Raw genomic sequence first — 24,392 nt, forward strand, 5'->3', positions numbered from 1 at the left:
AAATAAAATGTAATATATGAGCAAGTGTAAAGTTTTCCGGCCTAGTTAAAAATTCCCTTGGTTCCCCCAATCCACCCACGCACAGTCACCACCCTCCTTTGTGCCAGCTGCCAAACGGTGGCGTTGCAGCTGTTAAAAATGCACAAAGGATGGTTTACAGCGCAAAATTGGATGCATCATTCAGTTAATGATAAACATTTACACTGGTAATAGGTGATATCACCTGCATAGACAAAAACACAATCATATCACAACAGATGAAAACTCCTCTAAGCCTAAATTCACCTCATAATGCACAGTGTTGTCAGAAATAACAAAAGCATCCATGCTGCTCCTCACCAAACTTTGTCTGATTCTTCTCAATAGGTGTCTCACCCCTTTGCTTGTCGGAGGCCCACCTGCCCTAAATGCTGTTCCAAGTTTCCTCCGTCCACCAAGCAGCAGGACTCCATCGGATCGAAACCTGCTACCGCCACCTCACCTAGCATGACCCCTCCCAATCCTAGAGGGGACCCCGGGGTGATTTCAGGATCAACTTTTCGCCCCTATGACCCTGCCCATCCTGTTGTCACACAAGGTATTCAAAGGCATCCCTCATCTGGCATATTTTGTCAGAATATTGTCAATATGTTCAACATTTTGACCCTTTGTTTCTTGCTCCTAATTTCGCCCTGTTTTTCTGATCCCAGGCGTCACCCACTTGTGTGACCAGTGTGCGTTTGCTACCACCGACATTGACGTGTTGCTCCAGCACTACGAAAGCTGCCATACCCTGATTAACCTAAAGGGGGCAGCGCCACATGTCAAGGCCGAGGAAGAGGTTGGGGGAGACAAGGAAGGGGGGAGAGGAGGTGGAGGAGAGAGGGAGTACTCTTGTACAAAGTGTCACTTCATCACAGAAGTGGAAGAAGAGATTTTTAGACACTACAGGTAAGAGCGAGATGGAATCAGAGAACATTGATTAAATACTATTAATGATTATTATTAAATGTTATATATTATTCCACGTAATACAGTGGCTTTTTTCCACAGGGTTGATTCTTAGACATGAAAGGGTATTAAAAAGCTGTAAAGATACATAGGAAGTCTACATAGGAACTCATAAGTACAATGTAAACAAAATATTAATAGGAATATGTTTGTGTGTTTTCAGAAGACTGAAAATAATCTACTAACAGTGGTCCATTGAGTTTGCCACCTTTTCTAAAACTCGATTCTGTGTCATTCGTTCATTTATTCATTCATTCATGTGGCACGTGATTGCGTGTTATTCAAAGAGTCAATATTTCAGTTAGATTCTATGACTAAATGTTGTAGTAACTAGATGACTGTGAGTATAGTAAGTCAGGAAGATGATAAAGTATTGCTTGTGCTGGGATCCTGTAATTCTCTTTTTCTTTACAGCCAATTAGCCATGACATGTTGACTGTCTGAGTAGACTCATTTCCAGCAGCAACCCATTTATAAAACAATTTAGATCATTTAGACAGGAAGGTAGGTAGATGCACATTATTTGGCCAACATCTGGAAGCGACTCACAGCTTTGTCGTCTTTCAGTATCACATACCTGAGTATCACCATACTGTGATAAACTTTACTTAAAGAGACGGCACTTGCACATGGTTATTTTCCTTTTCCGGATACATATAAACTCAGTTTCTGTCTGCAGTTTTTCGGTCTCCGGAGCTCATCGCTCATTTTGCTCATTTTGCCCATTTCAGTTTCAGGCTGTGATTTATGACATTGCCTGTTGTTGATAATTGTGTACGTATCAGATACTGGCAGTTTGAAACTGATCGGGAGATGAAAGTGGGCTCTTGCACTACAAAGTCAGCACCAGGTCCCCTTACCTGCTGAGTTATCAATGACTAATTAGAATCTTGGAATCAGCTCTGAGACATGAAACTGTGAGAATCTGGTTTTGCTCCTTGGGAAAGTGGCTTTTCCATCACTACCTTTTAAAACTAATGCTGTCCTGTGAAACTACTCTGCTTTAAGTACACTCCTATATGTTGTCATATTTTGTAACTACTACAAGTACAAGGCCTATAAAAGAGTTGAATCGATGCAGAACCAGAGATATATTTTTATATTTGGCCTTGGGGCACAAGCCTCATGCAGGGATGAGGAGTGGGCTACAGAGGCCCGATTATTTTTTTGTTTTCAAATTTGTAGTTTTCAGTTTCTCCCTCTGGAGCCACAAAAGGCTTTTAAAAACTTGTTTCACGTTTGCAGTATTACTCCCCAAGACTTGTAAACAGACTTTGATTCGTAAAATCTGTGGATATCTTATATTTATGACTTGTCCTACTAGTATTTTTACTGACTATCCTTCCTGAAGCAGCTTTCTCCAAAGAGGATCATCCTTTCAATATATAACCAAAGATTTACAGATTGGTTGTAAATTCAACAAATCAATGACAGATTTATTAAGATGGAGACAGAAGGGATGGAGTGACAGACAGAAAGGACAGTAAAAAGTAAAAAAGAAAGACAAGAGTCTGTAGAGGCAAGGAGAATAAAAGACAGAAACAGAGGGAGAAAGTGAGAGAAAGACAGAGAGAAGAGGGAGAGAGGGTGACTGAACGAGAGGAAGAATGAGAGAGTGTGGAGGGGATTTAACAGTCCACTCACGTCCTTAACTAAATCTAATCCCTGAATCTCAGAGCTCAAATCAAATAAAACTGAAGTAAAGCCAGACATGTGTACACCACCACTAAAATCAACCGTTCAATGTTGAAGGATTACAAAACCAACTTTTACAAAACAGAATTCAGGATTATGTTATAGAACAGAGGGCTGTGGTGTTGGGGGGAGTTACCAGCTGAAACAAACTAATCAATCTCCTCAACAACTTCTACACCAAAACGCTCTCACTGAGATTCGGACATTTGTAAGGCACAGGCACACACCAGCAAAACAACTTACTAACATGTATGCATTTGTTGTGATAGCTGAGAACATGCATTATATAATTACAGTGCTAGTATTTTTTGGCTATTATGTGAAAGGTTCTTGGGCTTCAAAGTAAGATGCAAAATGTGTGGTTTCATACACAAATATAACATTTTATTATACTTTCTTAATCTATAAAGCTTATTCTCAAACTTTTGGTATTGCAGAAATACTGACATGCTCTGATTGTAATCAGTGTGTGTGTGTGTGTGTGTGTGTGTGTGTGTGTGTGTGTGTGTGTGTGGACTTGCTATGTGCAGGTGTGTATTGACCTCACAGGATGTAGGGGTTGTGACCCTAAACATAGATTTGTTATTTGAAAGACTTTGTTGATATAGACCTGTTAGACTCTCAATGTAACGTAGCAGAAATGTGTGAGATCCGCAGGCTCTTTGCTCACATATCCAATGCATTTAGGTTGGCTGTCTAAGGACCAGTCACAGATTAAAAGTCTTGTATACCTATGAGGGAAGCAAACCAAATGTGAAGCTGAATATTTAACTATATTAAGTTAAATGTGTGCTTCCATGGACCACATAGTCCACCGCTGCAAAACAAAAAACCTTGATAGAGAGTTTTGTACCAGACGTAGACGTTAGCATTACAAATTCTTGACTTCTCATGTTTCTAGGAGAGATATAAATGAGTTATGACTTTTTGTTTACCCTGTTCATTGTTACACATTTCTTATCTAGGGGATATAACAAAACTTTTATATACTTTATCTACAGACCTTTTAAAATGCTTTCTCCACATTTCTCCACATTGCTTTACAAATAAATACCTCCAAGGGCAAAATTGTGTTAACTTTACTTTAATACTAAATGTAATGTCCCCTTTCTTGTCATAGGAAAAATGTAATTCACTGTATGTGAGACAGATGTAGCTGTTGCCAGTGTTCAGGGTAAACATAGATTGGATCAGTACATGTGTAGAATGAATGATATAAACTTCATTTATTGTGTGTGTGTGTGTGTGTGTGTGTGTGTGTGTGTGTGTGTGTGTGTGTGTGTGTGTGTGTGTGTGTGTGTGTGTGTGTGCGTGTGCGTGTGTGTGCGTGTGCGTGCGTGCGTGTGCAGTGATGACAAACAGAGAGGCCACTGTGTCTGTTCAGCATCTGGAGACCTTTAAGTCCACTCGGTACAAGGTGTACTTTACTCACACACACATTTTCACAAATTTCTACAAATACCTAGACTACTTTGATCTGACCAAGATGCTGTTTAAAACCCTAACTTGAATCTGTCATTACCCAGGGAGTTTAGTTTATTTAATAAAGGGCAATAGAGACCGACAGATACTATACAGATAAAGAGTGAGGGAGTCAGAGGAGAGGCACATCTCTGCACTGCATTTATTTTAGATCTATACATTTTTTTTGTTTAAAACTTACATATCATTACCATTTCACTTCAATCATGCAAACAACACGTCAGATAAATGGCTTACAAATAAGAAAGGTAGTGTATATGTTCTATGTACAGTATTCATACCTTAAAGTTTTGTTTTTGTTTTCTCCTCCATGCAAGAATTGTTATGGCAGGTCCCCAAGAACAATCCACGTGCATGAGAGAGGCTAGAACAGAAAAATGACAATTTGATAGTCCTTAGATGTTTGCAATGAAATCTTTCATATCTTTTTATTCCACTGACTGTTATTAAATCAACTCCCATTGAAATGTGGCAGTAATGAGAAGTCCCCGGTGAGAAATCTCAAGCGCAAACAACAGCAGTGTCGAGCAAATTGCCGCTTTAGAGCGAGATGTGAGTGAAATAAGTGGAAAGAATGTTCATCCTATTTTCAGTCAAAGTTACACACCTGACTTATTTGCCGAATAATGGTCCAAATCAACTCCTACTTTTCATGCATGCCAGGTCTTTTCTGAAATAATTCAGATAGAAAGGTCTGAAATGTTATCCTGTTATTTGTTTTCAAGAGGAAGAGTTTGTTTAAAGTTCACAGCAGAATCCATCAATACAACAGTCAACATGTGATTACCTCAATACAGACAAAATATAGTTGTTCGTTCTATTAAACTTGTATTTACATGTTCATTTATGTATGTTTTCACAGCTACTAGTTCATATTTTCACATATCCCTAAATATAAAACAGCTTCCCATAATGGGCCCACCAACAGCCATTGCAAACAGGAGTCCCTGTTCTTGGTATAGATGGCCGATTGATTTTGCTCATTCTGCTGCATCTAAACTGTTTTCCGAGCCTGGAAAAACTGATGTTTCTGTCTCTGATGTATCGTATATATTGCTGGTCAGTCTGGGCCTTGCCAACAGGAAATGAAGGTGGTTTGTTGATGGGGGATTCATTTCTTGTCATTCAGATTCATTTACATTCCTCACAGTCCTAAATCACGGTGATTTAGTGGAACACTGAGTCACTTTTTGGCCACGGGTTCGGTGAAACTCTACGTGAGTGGTTGGAGGAAATCAGGCACAAATGCACTTTAAATGCAATTTAGTGGATTCAGTGAGTGGCTTTTCATCCAAATGAGATCAATGACAAACTTTTTTTGAATATCTGTCATATACAGCCCATTAAAAGCTGATATACATGAATCCGTTTTACATTTTAAATCGATGGAAAGGGTTTTTGTCTTTAAATCTTAATTCTTTTGTTCTGTCTCACCGACTTCAGAGTGACCCACTGTCACATTGAAGATCACCTTAATGACAAAATCAAATTTTCAAGCGGTATTATCCAGACATGGTTTGACAAACCTAAGAATACACTATGTGTATATTAAAGCGGTAATAATGTGTGATTGAGCTGATTCAAAAGGAAGTTTTATTCATTCAAATGTATTATTTGTGGATAATTCGGACCCTGCTTTTTTCTCTCTTTCTGCAGGCGTGTCCACGCATGTTGCCGTTGTCGACGCTGTGACTTCACAGCTCCTGATTCGTCAGCCCTCCTCGACCATTTTAACTCGGTCCACTGTCATGACTCCTCTCCCTCATTAAGCTCACTGACAACGACCTCCTTACCCACCTCACTGACACCTTCGTTAACACACTCAGCCAATGGCTGCTCAGCTCCCTCTACCTTAGCCATTAAAGAAGAAAGCAAGGGGGATCTTCGCCTCCTCTACTCCCTTGCACCGCCTGAGGGACTGTTGGCAGAAGGAGGCAGAGAAGAGGCAGGAGGGGTGGTAAAAAGTGAGGGAGGTGAGGAGAAAGAAAGAGAGCGGGAGAAAGGCTGGGTTCTTGGGGAGACAAGAGGACTAGGGGAAAGAGGAGGCGAGCAGGCCCACGGTTTGCTCTGGGTGCCCAAAGAGCGAATGGGACCCGAACGAGGAGTAGAAAGAGGAGCAGGAGGTGGAAGCCCCTCTCTTTTCTCCTCCCCACTCTCATTGTCGTTTGTTTCAGCCAATCATGAGGCCTTGCAGCAGAAAAGAGGCGTAGCTTCGCCTAGCATGGTTTACCTGGGAGACACCAAGTCGTTTTTGGGAGACACCAAGTCGTTTTTGGGAGATACCAAGCTGTATGGCGGAGGAAGGCTAGGAGGAGCCTGTGCAGGTGGAGGCGGAGGGGAGAAACAGAGCCAGATGCCTCAGCAGTACACAGGAGGAGGAGGAGGAGGAGGAGGAGGAGGAGGGAGTGGCGCTGGAGGAGGGCAGGAGAAAGGAGGAGCCGCTAAAGAGGAGTCGCAATCCCTTCTACGGGTAAGGTGGAACATGTGCACACCCTCCTATTTCTCTCATTCTTAATATCCCTCTCCTTTTTTCGCTCTCATCTTTGTCCTTTGTCTAATTTACACCCTGGTTTTAGCTTTTAGCTCTGACTCTCTGGATGAAGGCCTTTGTAGCTTGATTTCTATAGCCAGCTTCTACCTGCTTAGAGCAGAGTTGTCAAAGTGCTTTCTTTTAATACACCTTCATCTTCATTTCCTTTGGATTACATGTGAAGATTAGACCTCATGCAAATAGCAGCTACAATGAGATCTTATGCAGAGTGACCTTGGCTAGTGAGTGTTCCCACGTGAGTGTTCATATCTCTGTGAGGTTTTGTCCATGTGCGTATGATTCCATGATTCCATCATTTCCTTTGCCATAAGTTGTGTTCATCTTTTTTTTTAAATTAACAACAGTGAGAAATGTGGCTGCTGCTACAGCAACAGGGAGGCAAACTGACAGTTCCCATGGTTACCACCTGTCAGTCAGTTCCCTCATCCTACTTTGCAGCCCACAATGCTTTTCACTTCACAGTGATGTCATGGACTGGTAGGAACAGACTGTGGTTTGCCTGTGCCGCAGAGCTTATTGGCTATGATGACATTAGATCAGAATAGACTGAAGTGTGTGTGTGTGTGTGTGTGTGTGTGTGTGTGTGTGTGTGTGTGTGTGTGTGTGTGTGTGTGTGTGTGTGTGTGTGTGTGTGTGTGTGTGTGTGGTGTTGGCAGTAACTTGGCAGACTGGGCTGGGTGGGGCAGCAAGAGGTTAACTCATTATCGTGGGTGGGGCTGTGTGTGTCTAAGAGAGAGTGAGAGAGAGTGAGACAGAGAGAGAGAGACTGCATGCGTGTGAGAAAAAGGGAGGAAAATTGAGATGAAGATAGGGAGAGTCAGATGGAAATAAAAGGGTGTAGCAAATAAAGTTAACCCCTTAACATACAGCTTTCCCCTTTGTTCCCCTGTAACAAACAAGTTATACCATGTCCATTAGCGAGCTTTGTTGGCGTTTGTATTCATTGTGGACTGCCAGGCTAGCTGTTTCTACTTCCTTCCAGTCTTTATGATAGGCTAAGCTAACAATGTCCTGACTCTAGCTCTGTACTTAACGCACAGACATTAGAATGACTTTGATCTTCTCGTCTAACTCCGGGAAAGTAAGCAAAGAGACATATTTCACTGTATCCTTTTCAGTCTGTACGAGCTTGTTCCAAACTCTTCATTGAAGCTATATGACGTTTACCATGAAGAAAATAGTCAAACTCAAATTGGCTGCAACATTCAATAAAATGGAAACTTTTACAGTTCCCTGAAATTCAGATGGGAATGTTTGCTGTCTTTGAAAGCTTTGGGATCTTCACTAAAGATTTATAATTTGGATGCACATCATGAGATTGTAATCAGTGGGTCAGTAATTTCCATGTCCGCTAGGGTCGACTACACATGTGAAGATATCCTACGATATCTACCCTACGAAGACACCTAGTGTAGTATAAAACCACATCCGCTGTCCATTACTTTTTTTGGAGTATTTCAGACCCTTGAGGACTTATTGCGTTCAGTGAGTGAGAAAAAGAAAAGAAGCCTTGTGAGTGTGTGAAGGTGAGAAGAAGATGGGAGAGAGAGGGAGAGAAGGGACAAACAATTTAACAATTTATTAGAGGAGAAGCTGAACATGACTTTAATAGCTTCATAATAAATGGCCTTTGCTACTATCTTTCTCCCTCTCCCTCATCTCACTACAGAATATTTATTCTCAGTTTCCATGGCATGCACTGACACGTCTAACATGTGAATATACCACACACACCCAAGGCTGAGGTTGACTCATCAGTGGGCAGGGTAAGGGAGGGGCGCTGATGCAAAGGATCATCTGAAATAGCTTACACACACACACGCACGCACGCACGCACGCACACACACACACGCGCACACACACACACACACACACACACACACACACACACACACACACACACATATTGACACTTAAGCGCGACACACACAGCCGTTTAGTTCAATTTAAATGCAGCCTTTGACGCAAGAGGGCAGAGTGTGAATTATAAAAGGTGAATCTGCCCAAAATACAAATTGACTCTTTGTAAATGGCAATTGAAAAGTAGCGAGGGAGAATGACGAAGAAAGGGCTAAATAAAGAGCAATGATGGAAGGATGCAGGGAGTAGGTAGGCAGGGAGAAAGCGAATGATTAAAAAGAGACAAAAACAGAAATAAACGGCCAAAGTCATATTTCATCCAAACACAGTTTTGTGTGTGTGTGTGTGTGTTTTATTTATGTGCCTGCGTGTGCGGTTTTGCACTTCTGTCTCCCGCATCCTCACTTGTTCTATTCTCCCCTGCATCGATCTGTCTCTCCCATTTTTATTTTCATTCTTTTTCTTTCATTTCCCTTCTTTTCTTCAAAGGACAACTCACCTGATACACAGAGATCGATACACACACACACACACACACACACACACACACACACACACACACACACACACACACACACACACACAGTATCTTAAGTTCTTAGTATTCTGGTATGGGAGGCTTTTTGCTTTGTATTGAGGAGAGAATATTTTCTTTTGAAAGGCCTGATCTATAATTGCTGCACACTGTTACCTTGTTAAGACATTGCCCCACTATGGGCTTTGTTTTCATAGTGATTTATTACATTAAAGTCAGTCTGTAGTCTGAAATTTTATTTTCTGACATTTTGACTGACTGTATGAGGCAAGGAGGGAAAGCGTATAAGGTTTAGAGATTCAATTAAAGTAAAAGCTTGGTTAACGTTTTAGTTTATAAATGGAATGATACAGACTTTGAGTAATGGTGGTTTTTCGAGTTAAGTTGGGCTGAGAAAGGTCCACCTCTGAGCCAAACATGTAAACATATGTGAATCGACCAAAAACTTAGATCATCTAATAAATTCCAGATTGGGTTTTCAAAGGGAATTCCACCTCAAGGACAGCAGAGGAGAGTAGATAAATGGACACACGAAAGGAGAGGAAGGAATTGTGGATGTGACCTTACAAACACAGTATAATTGTGTTCATCTTATGTGGTCATAATGCAATGCTGAAATGTGAACCTTTGGGGTTTTAAAAGTCCCATGACATTCAATTCCATTTGAGTGGAGAGACAGACCGAGATAATAGAGAGACGAATTGAGAGAGATAAACGGGAATGTGTGCTCTCAGCAGATCAGAGAAGAGTTTCATTAAAGTTTCTCTCGTTTACATTTCTGCCCGACGGAGCTAATTATGTTTAAAAGACACACAACACACACAGATACACACAGCTGTATTTCCATAAAGTTCTCATTACTTTTGCGTTCTATTTCCCTGCTTCCCTCTTTCCTTGCATAAATTCATGCATGTCTGTGTACATGTGCATCTACGCGGATTTGTGTGCTTTCCACTGCTTGTGTACTTAATTATGTGCGATGTGTCTGCATATGCATTCTTTCTGAGTGTGTTTTTGTGAGTGAGTGAGTGTGTGTGTGTGTGTGTGTGTGTGTGTGTGTGTGTGTGTGTGTGTGTGTGTGTGTGTGTGTGTGTGTGTGTGTGTGTGTGTGTGTGTGTGTGTGTGTGTGTGTGTGTGTGTGTGTGTGTGTGTGTGTGTGTGTGTGTGTGTGTGTGTGTCTGCTTTGTAAGGAAATTAAAGCATGAATTGAACTTATTTTCTGTGCTGATAATTTAACATCACTTTATATCCGCTACAGGAAATTATGGAGCTTATGCTCAAGTCAGAGTGTGTGTGTGTGTGTGTGTGTGTGTGTGTGTGTGTGTTCCTGTTAAGTGAACTGCTATGTTATCTGAATAATTTCTTTCTATTTCCTGGAGCTTTTTGCCATTATTCTTTTGCAGTCCCACTATAAAATCAAAAGATCACTTTAAATTACCTTTAATGTATGTTTTATACAGTTTCTTCTGTCGGCCTTATATATAAACCTTTATTACTTTTTTTGTGAAAGTGAAAGGCCCCTTTAGTTAAGTGCTTTAAAATAAAATATAGTGATAAAACTGATAAAATAAAAAAATTCTTTCAAAGCCTGGAAAAGTTGATTGTTTTAACTGTAAAATATCCCACACCTTACAGATTTTGGTGTTATAAGTGTTGGTGTATGTGTTGATATTAAACTGAACTGAAACTTTTCAGACCATTTCATAATGCAGACAGTATACGATACGTGCTATTTATTCATCATTGAGAGTTCTTTTGGCCTTGGTTGCTTTATTTCTTAATTTGCTGATGTGGAAGATTTAGCTTAGACAGACTTGACAATGCAGGCAAGGTGTATGCCACTGACTGACGGCTATTGACTGCTCCAGCAGCCATTAAACATCAATACAGCCGTATGGTTGTGGGCAGTCTGAGATCAAAGGAGCATTTTCTGCAGACATCCTCATAAAGAGCTCATAGATGAGGATGCTCTGCTAAAGCCGGTTAGCGTCCTATATACAGTCACTTATGGAAAATGTGAAAAGTGCTGTCTTTAGTCTTTCTAGTTTGAAGTGCAGTTTGTGTGTGCGCATGTGTGTTTGAAAAGGGGAAGACATACTGATATTCACCACACTGCTCTTCCTCTCTCTCTCTCTACACCCATACACACACTCAGACAGAGTTGTCTGTTCTGGGCTGTTCAGTTTGTTTTTTGTAGCAGTCACATTTCCCATCAGGACACAGACTCAAATAAACACAGCAATGCTGGAAAAAAGTGTGTGTGGTAGTGTGTCTGTGTGGTAATGTGCCTAGTGTATAAAGTCCAGGCTGTGTTTAGTGTAACAGAAACATAATCAGACAACCTGTTGGCTATAATTTTGACCTGCGTGTGTGTCTGTCTGTGTAAATACTGGGGGATAGGCTTGTGTGTGAGCATGTGAGTGTTATGTGTGTATCTGCTTGATAGGATTGTGTGTGTGTGTGTGTGTGTGTGTGTGTGTGTGTGTGTGTGTGTGTGTGTGTGTGTGTGTGTGTGTGTGCGCGTGTGGGTGTGCGTGCGTGTGTGTGTGTGTCACAGTAATGATGACCCGTGTGTGGCTTTACACTGTGTGACAGTCCACAGCAGTCTCATTGTCTGCTAGGAATATTACATTTGGCTTGAAAAAACAAATTACACCATTTAAACCACATTTAAACCCATTTTGGCTATTCCACACATGCCACGCTTACCCACACATATTACAGATGACAACATACATAGTAGGACGGTGACAGCTTGGCATTTTTGGGCTCATAATAATCAAGAATTAGCGTATTTGCTTGACTATATCTTGGCTCATGTTTGGATCTTAATTCTCCTTTCAAGTGTGCTTTGAATTGTCTCATTGACTGATTCCGACTCGGGTTTGAAAAAGCATAAAAAGTCAAGCGTTCCTTCTCAACCTTCTTGGAAAACATGAATTCTTACCGCATCATACCACTTCCGAAAGTGTAAAGTTAGTCATCAATCATAGAAAAGTACACTAAATTGACTTTAAAATCCCAGGATTTTGTAGTGTGGTTTTTCTTTGGGTTATTTTTTGGCAGCAGGGTGGTGTAGTGATTAGTCATATGTCCCTCATCTAAAAGCTCAGGCTCAATCCCTTATGCCTGACATATCTTCCCAGCTGAAGTGTCCTTGAGCAAGACATTGAACCATTATTTTGCCCCAGGGAGGCCTCTGGATAGCTGACCCTGCAGCCTGACTTTCCTGTGGAGAGGACCCACAAGGACAAGGAGTTCCTCCTTCTGGGATCAGTGGAGTATTAAAAGAGACGTTCCTGTGATTGTCTAAACTTTACTGGCACTGAAATGAATTGTCCCATTTCTGACAATCCGCACCAATCTGGCGCCAAAGTAGGAAAAGCTATTTAGAGTATTCAGATAGTTTTTGCACCAGTCCCTTGATCATACAAGAATCTGGATCTGAAAGGCATTTACACAAAAATGCAGTAGTTTATATCTCATGTCATGTAATACGATTTGATTAGTTTGACTTGAGCCTAACATGCGGTGTATTCAGATGTCTTCTCTTTCCAATTAGTTATTTCATTGGTTCAGACACATGTCGCTTACACACACAGCCTTTTCATTGGTTCAGTTGGGCATCCATGACACAGATGTTCCACTCTCTCTGCCAGTGAACCAACCAGGTGTTTTTCATCATGTTGACATGGCAACGGTAAAATACAGTGGTTATTTTAGCTCCTAGCTGTAATTTAGACGTTTACATCAATTACTTTTACAATCAACTTACACACACACTACTGGAAGTCTGTGTGTGCATGTGTGTGTTCTTTTTATATTTCTCAGTGTTTTTCTGCCATGGCTTGCACACCCAGTCCCCCAGAGCTTCTCTCTCTCTCTCTCTCTCTCTCTCTCTCTCTCTCTCTCTCTCTCTCTCTCTCTCTTTTCTCTTTCTCTATCTCTCTCTCTCTCTCTTGTGTAATTTGGGAGCAATTCACTACAGGCTGTATGTGTGTGTGTGTGTGTGTGTGCGTGCATGCATGGATGTGCATACAGTATGTGTGTGCATGCAGACGTGCATATGCTTGTGTGTTCACACATGGAACCAATATTGAGGCCAGATGATAATTTTGCTACAACAAGACCTCTACACGCAACGCTAGCCAGCTACACACACACACACACACACACACACACACACACACACACACAGAAATGCATTGGGGTACACCATTCTGGCAGCACTTGTGTAATTAGGAAGCTGATTGGTTAGATTAAATGTCCATCTGACCCCTGACCAATAGTTAATTTGAAAACCCTGCTTGCTTTCCCCTTTCTTCTGTCTCCTGACTCTCCTTTCCTTCCCTCATCTCTTCTTTTAATCTGAAGTTCTTTCACACAATCAGGCCTTTTTCTTTAGTGAATGATGTAATTTGACAAACGGGAGAAAAGAGGCTGGAGAAAATGAATAGTTAATATAAAACTGCTTCCAGTAAATTACTTAAAGTAGATTGATAAATGAGTACAAATTACTTTAATTTAGTTTGTATCCATCATTGTCTCTAGGCAATATTATGTAAAAAATCTCCTGCTCAGCAGAAACACCTAATGAAGAACAATGTACGTCTGTTAAACATATCAGTTGAAAAAGTTTCTTGTCTGTAATGTTTTTCTTTTTCTTATTTCATTCCATTCTCCTTTCTTTTTTTGTCCTTTTTTAAGTCTCTTCTGTACATTACACAATGTCACTGATAAGCGTAGTTTAGGAGAAACAACTTTTGAACTTGCATTCCAGTGGAAGGATGCGTCTCGTAGCATTAAAGCGGGCAGGGAGTGCCAATACACAAATTGTGTGTGATGTGAATTGTGTCACAGCATACAAGCTAAAAAAAAAGTGCAGATCGCCTGCCAAATCACAACGGCAAAACAACGAATGATAAGAAGAACAGTAAATCCAATCTGCGTTCACATCTGCATTTTATTTGCTGTCAGTTGCCATGCCAATCATCTCTCCTCTGACACATGACACCTCGCATCTTAAGTGTGTCTTTGCAAGTTTGAGTAGGAAAATTGGGAATCCTCATCACAGCAGCACACCTCCTTCCCTGCAATGAGAAAGTAGATTTAGTAAAGAAGCTAAAGGTGCAGTACCAATGTTCAGATCCATATCACATAAGCACACAAGCACCCACCCACACTCTCCAATATGTACAATATATGCACACACAAACACAGACTCGACCAGTTATTTTGACACTTTAATCCACTCTGTGCGTGTGTGTGTGTGCGTGTGCGTGTGTGTGTGTGTGTGTGTGTGTGTGTGTGTGTGTGTGTTTGTGCGAGCAATGCCATGGCAACCTTGGCGGTCCAAGGCCCTCTTGGCAAGGTAGCAAGATGGCCCTGGGCACGTGCGCGCGCAGCAGACTGTGCCATCCCAGCAGTGTGCATGCGTGCATGTGTGCATGTGTGAGAGGAATGTAAAGTGTAGAGTTTAACTTTTAACTTCTCTCAGTGGAAACGCAGCACATCCACCCTCAAACTTATAATACACTCACACACGCACTCACAGTGCCATGCATACTTGATATGGGGTGAATGCTTGAGAAGGATACATCAGTTTTCTCTCTTTTATTCTGTCTGTCTCTCCCTTAACTCCTCCTTTTCTCTTTTTGTCTGTCTCACCCCTCTGTCTCCTGTGAGCTCTTCGCTTATTAGGAATTCTCCACTAGTGTGTGCACGTGTGTGTGTCGATGTGTTCATGAATTTTGCTCCACTTGCATGATGCATCTTGTATACTCGATTTCCCTTAAGACCATTTCTCTTTTGTTCTCTTTTTTCTCTCTCTCTGTTTCTCTTTCTCACTCTCTCTCTATTTGGATGTACAACACAACAGGACCAGACACAATTTAACACGGCTTCAACTGTTCAAGACTTGTATGCTTCCATAGTATATATCGATGTGTATTGTGTTTGCGTCGTCCTGTGTAGCACAGTGGAGAGAGCCAAAGCTAAAGACGGTATTGTCTGGTTGTTAAGGGTGTCACGATTTCGATTTTAATTTGAAATTGACCGAAATTAAGTCACAATCTTGAACTTTGAATTAAAAAATGGAATCGTTGATGCTGCCATGCTCCCATGTCATGTCCGTTCAGCTTGCCACACGGAAAACAACACACACAAGTTGAAGTGCTGCGAATCAACCTCCTCTAACTTAGCTACAGCCAGTCAAAAGATAGTATGGCAACTGCAGATGCAGGAGACCCGTCGATAGAACTTGAACCCCCTCCTCTTTCACTGAAGTCGCCGGTGAACTGGTCCTGCGTGTTATACAACCCAGCCCAAACAAACCCCACAATTTAAATTTCAATAGATCCTTTTCCTCTCAAAATCTCAACCGTTCTCTTTGAGATCCCTAGCAAAACCCACAAACAAAAAAGAACAGTCAGGTTCCCCGAGAAGCCATCTTCTAATCATCTACAGTACAGGCCAAAAGTTTGGACACACTTTCTCATTCAATGCGTTTCCTTTTTATTTTCATGACTATTTACATTGTAGATTCTCACTGAAGGCAACAAAACTATGAATGAACACATATGGAATTATGTACTTAACAAAAAAGTGTGAAATAACTGAAAACATGTCTTATATTTTAGATTCTTCAAAGTAGCCACCCTTTGCTTTTTTATTAATAAGGGAATTAACCCTGACAAGGCACACCTGTGAAGTGGAAACCATTTTGGGTGACTACCTTATGAAGCTCATTGAGAGAACACCAAGGGTTTGCAGAGTTATCAAAAAAGGCAAAGGGTGGCTACTTTGAAGAATCTAAAATATAAGACATGTTTTCAGTTATTTCACACTTTTTTGTTAAGTACATAATTCCATATGTGTTCATTCATAGTTTTGATGCCTTCAGTGAGAATCTACAATGTAAATAGTCATGAAAATAAAGAAACGCATTGAATGAGAAGGTGTGTCCAAACTTTTGGCCTGTACTGTACAAACTGGGAACTATATTCTCAGAAGGCGAAGTGATTTGCTCGCAGCACCTGAGAAGCCCCGTGGTGAGGAGCAGAGAGTAACAACGGTGCTTTTCAGTTGTTGCGCTAATCACTCCGCCCAAGTAGCAGTGCTATAATATAGTTCCCAGTATGTATACGGTTACAAGATGGCAGTGTCTCATGTGACATTGTTACTTGTAAACGCTGTGACTATACAAATCACAACATGTAAATAGGAAAATGTTGCCGTTATTTTGTCACTTATTGGGAGCAGTAGGCTAGTTGGAGCTGGTTACCTCCAGGATCTGGGCTAAACTAGGCTAGCGGTGGGTGCATCAGACAGAGTTACAACACGCACAGAGATGAGAAGGGTATGTATGGACTTATCTAACTCTGGGGATACGGTGAATAAGCTGAAGTCCCAATAAGTCGGCGTGTTCCTTTAAGTCAAGTAATTTTAATTTATATAGCTCAATATCACAAATGACTCAAGAGGCTTTACAATTTGTAGAGCATACGAGACCCTTTGTCCTTGGTCCCTCTTTCGGAGGACATACTCGCCCTCCAGAAAAAACTTTAATGGGGAACCCTCTCCCTGGACGCGCAGACATGCAATAGATGGTGTGTGTACAGAATAACAAACATAATAAAATTACATTTATAAAACGAAACTGACGGCAGTGTTCACAATTCTATGGAAACTGTGACCGATGTGCAGAAACCTTTTGGATAATTGGTGGCGCTGATGGAACAAAAGTAACGGACACAAAACCTAACGAGCCTCCTCAAATTACACAGCCCTCTCTAATCATTATCATCATTAAGTAACCCACTTAAACCAACGGTCAGTGTCATACATTAACCATTAACCAAGGTGAGAACACACTCAACATATACACTGATTCACAGATACATTTTACTTTATTTACAGTCTGACAGCAGAAACACTAAATAAACATAATCAACCTGTAATGCACTATGAAATCCCCCCCGTTGATTCGTTGTTGCCATAGTACTGTGCAACAGTGTATGCAAAGAACATAAGATACATATGCTCTTATTCTAAAAATCCCCTTTTGACATAGGAGCTCTGATTATGTGACTATTTTTTTTTTTTTTATATATATATATATATATATAGTTTTTAGGATTTTTTAGGTTTCATGTTTTAATATTTGTTATGACACCGGCCTGTATGTTGGGCCATTAGAGGTTAAAAATCAAAAAGGTTATTTTGGATCTGAAATTCAAGCTCACAGTGAATACAGACAGATTTAACCAACTAAAGTACAGTATGCAAGTGATTAATCAAGAGTTTTCCCTATTGTCACACTGTACTCTCCGGTTTGTTAATATATACATGTGTTTTTGGTGCATGTTCAAAATAGAGAGAAATTATTTTATTCAAAGAAAAAGACACAAGGTGAGAGTACTTTGTGCAGTTAAATATCAGTTTTAATAATTGTGTATTTTGTGTATGTTTTTTTGAATTTTTTGTGTGTGTGTGTGTACTGTTACTTGTACTGCTACTTGAAGTGCGTCATTGCTGCAGATGTTTGGCTTCTAATGTTGCCACACGCACACACACACACACACACACACACACACAAACACACACACACACATATATATATATATATACACACACACACACACACACACACATGCTCTGACACAAACATTCCCACAGTCAGGTCCCCTAGTCCCATCTATCCTGTTCCTTAATAGTCCAGGTGCAGCCAAACAATGGGTGTGTGCAGGCATGCCCCTGTGGGTGTGTGTGTGTCACTCTTAGCTACTGCTGTGCTCACATGTCCTTGAGCATTTTTTTTCCAGTCATCTTTATGATTTTGCTGCATAAACATCAAACTGGATATAACTTATAAAAGAAGATCTCACATAACACACACACACACACACACACACACACACACACACACACACACACACACACACACACACACACACACACACACACACACACACACACACACACACATAGCCTTGCATGTCCATTTGCACCAGATCATCGCGATACTATGTTATCTCTTCTCTCAGAAATGTTGGAACCACCTTCTGTTATTAAGGCCAACTCTGATAGGATCCACTTTCTGTCCTACATTTCTTCCTGTATTATTTTGGGTTCATGTCACTAAGATAACAAAACCCTTTTTAGAGAGAAAATCCTCTCTGAAAGTGGATCCATGTTATTCCTTTGATCTAACACAGCTCACTGATTAGGAACAACTCTCTCGCTCTCTCTCTCAAAGCCACAGACCTGAGAGTCACAGCTTTAATGTGTTATGCTACCAAGAGACGTGAGAGCTACCCTGAAAAAATAAATAAATAAATAGAAGGCAGACAGAAAAATAGTAGTGGAATTTCATTCATTCTGTGTTTGTAGGCACATTAGCGCCACCAACTGTCGATCAGTGAAATGTTGCTGAATAAATAGCAGGATGTGATCGAGCACGATACAAACAAAACCGGGACCAACTCATAAAAACACTCCGTAGCGCTACTAGTGGTCAAAAACTCCATATGGTACATTTAATCACTGATTGCACTTACAGTATGGTTCAACGTTCGACTTTGAAATAAACCTCAAACATGTCAAAGCTACATAGTACACAGTTTGACTTAGTGAGTTGATGTCTTTTTTTTTGTATACAGTTAAAAGTTACACACACAACCGCATATATATGAATACATATGACACACCTTGGAAACAGATGAACATATGTGAAAGATCACTTTAAAGCCCCCTATTTGCAGATCAACCAGGAAACAAGTGTTGCATTACCTCAAGACCACCAAGAGAGAGAGAGAGAGAGAGAGAGAGAGAGAGAAAAGAGAGCGCCAAAGAGACAAGAGTAAGAGACAGCAAGAGCAGAGAGAGACGACAAAGACAGGAAGATAAGAGACAAGAGGCAGGGTAGACTGAAAGAGAAAGGGGAGCAGCTGCCAAGCTCTGAGTGGGGTTAAGCATCACCACAAGTACAACCTAATAAGGTCTGAAAGTGTGTGTGCACACACACGCATATACACAGACTTGGCCAGTGTTCAAAATCTGTGTTTCTGCAGTAAGCAACAGTAAGCCGTAACTCACATCTGCCTCTAGAGCCTCCAAAGCTGAATACTATTTTCTTCTTCTTTTTTCCACTTTTAACATTACCATAAGTATTTATTCTTGAACAAAAGCAGTTTACACAACCAACTACTACTAGTAGGAGCCTATTCTATTCTGTGTCTGTAGAAATGTGTGACCTGCAACATCTGAGAGAGTGAAAATTAATGTGACTCCATGTAGATTGTACTCAAAGTCACACATTGATGGTCACAGGATGTGTTGCAACATCAGCAGGTATCCTGTCTGCTGTGCGCTGGGCTGTGTTAGCCTGCCATCAATCAAGCTGTACACCAGTGTTGTAGTCGAGACCACCTAAACCGAGACCAAGTCATCAGCAAGACCAGAGTTTATCGAGACCGAGACTTTGAGGGTTTGAGACCGAGTCAAGACCAGATTTGTGTTAGACAGCCGGAGCTGCTTCTCCTGTCTCCCGCATTCACTTTCTTGGGAGTGAGTGTAAAGGGGGCAGGGAGTGGGGGGGGTGGGGGGGATGTGCATCTCTGCTACGGAGTTCTCCAAATCCCCTATTCAGTACTTCCAGTCTATTTAAACACTGTTAAGCCCCAGCAGCATTTTACACCTGTTACACTTGAAACTCGTTCGGAACCTGCTCCATAATCAGGTACAAATCACATTCTCTGGTTTGTTGATTACGGTAACAATAGGCCTAAATCAGACAACGCACATGCAATTTAGCAAAAATCCCTGCAGTTGTGGTCTTGACCGGTCTTGAAATTAAAGTTCTTCTTTATCCGAGGCCGAGTAAAAATGCGGTCGATGACGAGACGAGACCTTCAAAAATTGAGACCAAGACCGGTCTCGAGTACTACAACGCTGCTGTACACTAGAGCTGGAGATTGCTCTCTCTCTGCCTCTCATGTGTGTAGTCTGTTGTCTTTATTTAGTAGGGTTTCTCTAGCCTGTGTACTGTAAATCTATAGATTTCTTTTCCCCTGTTTCTCAATTTCTAAGTTTCCAGTCGGCACTGTATCATATAGTGTGTGCAGTTCTAGGACATATAACTACGACTTGTGACTGATTGTTATTAAATGTGAGAGTGTCAGATTACATTTCCTCCAATATATGGTGGATATATGGTAGCCATTAGTTAAGTTAGTCCATTGAAACAACTTAGGAATCAGACTAAACAAAGCACCAATGTCTCTTGTTTGTGCTGATTTAGTGCATGCATACAGTATGTACTCTACTATTTGTGAGAATGTTTTCTATAGTTTGTGTTTAACTATTAAGGTCCCAGATAGGTGCAGGTTACAGCACGTCTGTCCACGCTGAGACAAAGAAAAGTAAGATACGGGGCCATGCAGTATTAACAGCTTAGTGACAGAAAGTACAATTTGTGCGTATTCTTTATCTTCATCATCTACTGAGATACATGAACTGCCAAAGAACTGGAGACTTGAGGGAGAAGAATGTGCATCTCTGCTACGGAGTTCTCCAAATCCCCTATTCAGTACTTCCAGTCTATTTAAACACTGTTAAGCCCCAGCAGCATTTTACACCTGTTACACTTGAAACCCGTTCGGAACCTGCTCCATAATCAGGTACAAATCACATTCTCTGGTTTGAGCAAAAAGTAGTGATCTAGCTTTGAGGCCACATGCAAGAAAAAAAAACTTGTAGTGATTCACAGTTATTAGGCACTTCCTAAATGCTTTCACCACCTTTGTGTTTGTCAGTTTTTTAGTTGGGTATCTCAATTTTCTTTCAAATTATCATACAGAGGGGTTACTGATTAGATGAAAAGGTTTTGGTGGTGATCCATACGTGTGTTTTCCACTATGAGATGATTAGTATTTTTAGCTAGACTAGCATGATGTGTTCATGAGCTGTGGAGAAGGTCTGCACACGAGACTTTCATGTTTACATGTTATTCTAGCATCCACATGCATCTGTCTTGTACAGACAACTCTTCAAGACAACTTTAAAACAAACATGAACACCACGGAGGCTGCAGCATTGCGAATTAGACAGCAACAATACTGTGGAAGGCCTAAACAAACTTTGCAAGCTAAGTAATAGGTGTTGAGTCCCTAGCAAGCACTAAGTGAGGAATGAATGTTGACATTGCTGTCTGCAACGCAGCCCTCCTAAGTAACCTAAGAAGCCAAGATGAAAGTCGTCAACTCCCACAGTATTTAGACATTAAAAATTAAATCACACACACACACACACACACACACACATAAAACAATGTAGACAACTCCTGCTCACTCTGTCCTTCTCCCCCTTGAGGCAGGGAAAAAGCAAAGGAGCTTTGCAAAACAAAATGAATAATGGGAGGATGGAGAGATGAGGGATAACTTTCCACCCCCCCCCCACCGCTCTCTCTGAGTGGTTATCACTTTCTCTCACTGAGTGCCTATTCTCTCTCTCCTTCTCTCTCTATCTCCCCTTCTCTGCTGAAGAGAGATTAAAAGCTGATAGGAGATTGCAAAGACATGTTGCACTCCTGTTCTTACACACACACACACACACACACACAAATGCATATGGACAGTAACATTAGCTCTTGTATAGCTGGGAGCTCTTGATGTAAAACACATGTTCCTGCCTTGGCAGTGTGTGTCTGTGTGTCTAAGGCTGTTTAAACCAACTTTAAACTTTATCGCTCCATCAGTTCAGAGACAAGGAACGATTCATTCAGAGAGAGAGCAAGAGTGAGCAAGTGGTGTCTGTCTGTCTGTCTGTGTGTGTGTGTGTGTGTGTGTGTGTGTGTGTGTGTGTGTGTGTGAGAGAGACAGTGATTGACAGAATTTCTCCATTTCTCCCTTCAGTATTAATCAAACCTTTTGAATGTCAAACACGCTGATGTTCAGGCTATGGATTATTCCAAAAATACACAGTCGTTCTGTTCCTTTTTAATGATACATGACATTGCCTCCTATGTGTAGTAAATGACGGAATTTTGAAATAGTGTCTCCATTACATAGGTTGTCCACTAGAGAGCACTGACAAGAATGTATCCAGTATGCGTGCCCAGTATGTACCTTGTTCACTATAAAAAAGAAATCCTCCCAAAGATTAAATCTGATCTGTTTAATGGTTCATTGTTCATGTCGTGTTAATGTTAAAAAAGTTAACGGTGGGTCGATATATAATTATCAGGTTTTTTAAACTCCCAAATATCAGTATATTGCTGCTTTTTTTTTTTAACCCATCAGTAGACTGGTTTGCCTGATTTTTACAGTTCTTCAAATGCGATTGAAATGCAAAAAAGATTGCGCGAAGGGGACTTTGTTGAGTTTGTGGATTTAGCTACTGTGGCTCCTCAGTATCTGGCTTGAAGCTGATTCATGTCACCTAAATTGTAATTGTGGAATAGGTCTGAAACAGAACAGCAGCCCAGACGCAATGTCTGCTTTTGGTCAACCAACAACATGGGTTTAGTCTCGCAGAAAAAATAAAATACACAACTTCAACATGTACACATATTTTACTCTCTGCTCTGTGGTCCATCAATCTTCAAATTATCCCATTCTGTTTCTAACAGCTTTAAAAAAAAAAAAAGAAATAACAGACATGGCTACTTGCTTAAAAGGTATAATCCATCAAAGAAGAATCAGCAAATAAAGATATGAAGTACATTTCTGGCTTGTGTTTATGCAATGCCCTAAGTTTAGTTCTATTTGTATTCTTTTTGTGTCTCTGAAACACTGGATCAGAACTGTAGTCACATTTAAACTAAATTGCAGAGTGCTCTGAAGCTAAAGCAACGAAACATATGTCGATAACATTTTGTTAAACCGTTTGATAGGACGGTCAACCACGGTGAGTGAAATAACAGAAAACAAATAGATTTGCTTGATAAAGGTTTCTTCTTGCCGCCAGTCGTTCTAGCAGACTGAACTCATCTACATTTAGATTCACCAGCCAATGTGTGTGGTCATCCGTGCCTTTGATTTAGAGCGTGTATTAGTGTGGGTGTGTGTGAGCTTTATTGACCAGCAGATGAAGACCGTGTGTGATGAGAAGCAGGCGACCAGATGGACTTATGGGAAATAAAAACCTTTTATTTATTTATACTCTTTGATTAAATGGCATTTGTTTCTGTCTCTTGGTGTGTATGTGTGTCCATGCGTGGTGATGTGTGTGTGTGTGTGTGTGTGTGTGTGTGTGCCTTGTATTTAATGACAAATAGAATAGAGGGATCAGAGCAATCAGGTTTGAATGATTACTATGGGAACGAGGGAGAGAGACTGATAGGGAGGGAGAGAAAGGGAAGGAAAAGAGACAAAGTTAGATTACGGAACCAACTCATTCTTACACAACAGAAAGTATTGCTACTGTTTGTTGATCTCTTTCTCTCTTTTGTATTCTCTCCTTTTGTCTGTGATCTATCAGTCACTCTATTTATTAATCTCCATGAGCTGGATACCAGTATTTCCTCATATCTTTTTACTTTCCTTGCCTCTTTCTGCCCCCTCCCCCTGTTCCTCCTCTCCTTCTCTTGTTTTCATCAATATCTTTCTCTGCGTCAGTGCTTCTGTAATAATGCCATTAATTACAGCTGTTTAAAAAAAAAAGCTTTTACAATATTGCCCCTAGATATTTTCTGTTACCTATTCATATGAGCTCTTTCTTTAGTTTGAAAGAGATCGGATGCATGAAAACTACATCATTGCATATCATGGTCGTTATGGCTGTAACTAGGAGATTTGTTTTTGATTAATTGACTCCTGGCTTTGTCTACAAAACTTAAAAAAATAAAATGCCCATTACAATTTTCCACAGCCCAAAGTGACGTCTTCAATGCGCTTGTTTTGTCTGACCAACAGCCAAAACAAAATCTGTTTACTTTAATGTACAACCAAGAAAATAATTACATTCAGGAACCTGTGCCCATCAAATATTTATAGTTTTTGCTTGAAAAATTACTTAAACAATTCACCTATTATTAAAACAGTTGATTAATTTTCTGTCAATCAACTAATCAGTTAATTGACTAATTGTGGCAGCTATACAACCAACAGCTCAAAGTCTAAAGATGTTTAATTTTAACGATATGACAAAGAGAAAAGATGCAAATCCTCACACTTAAGAAGCTGGAACAAAAGAATGTTTGTCATTTTTGCTTGATTCATTAATTTGGTAATCAACAATTGTGGCCGGTTAATTTTCTGCCGACTGACTAAATAAATAATC

General features: G+C 40.6%; 1 protein-coding gene across 5 annotated transcripts in view; it reads left to right on the forward strand.

Moving 5' to 3' along the window:
- The window catches only part of trps1 (trichorhinophalangeal syndrome I), a 127,316-nt gene that overhangs the window by 61,344 nt on the left and 41,580 nt on the right, over positions 1-24,392 (forward strand). For all 5 annotated transcript variants that reach the window (XM_028597122.1, XM_028597123.1, XM_028597124.1 and 2 more), the window contains exons 7-9: positions 367-577; positions 690-930; positions 5,824-6,637. In XM_028597122.1, the coding sequence (XP_028452923.1) occupies positions 367-577; positions 690-930; positions 5,824-6,637 (1,266 nt within the window). The remainder of the gene's footprint in view (positions 1-366; positions 578-689; positions 931-5,823; positions 6,638-24,392) is intronic.

Source organism: Perca flavescens, chromosome 14, assembly GCF_004354835.1.
Source record: "Perca flavescens isolate YP-PL-M2 chromosome 14, PFLA_1.0, whole genome shotgun sequence".
Taxonomy (NCBI): domain Eukaryota; kingdom Metazoa; phylum Chordata; class Actinopteri; order Perciformes; family Percidae; genus Perca; species Perca flavescens.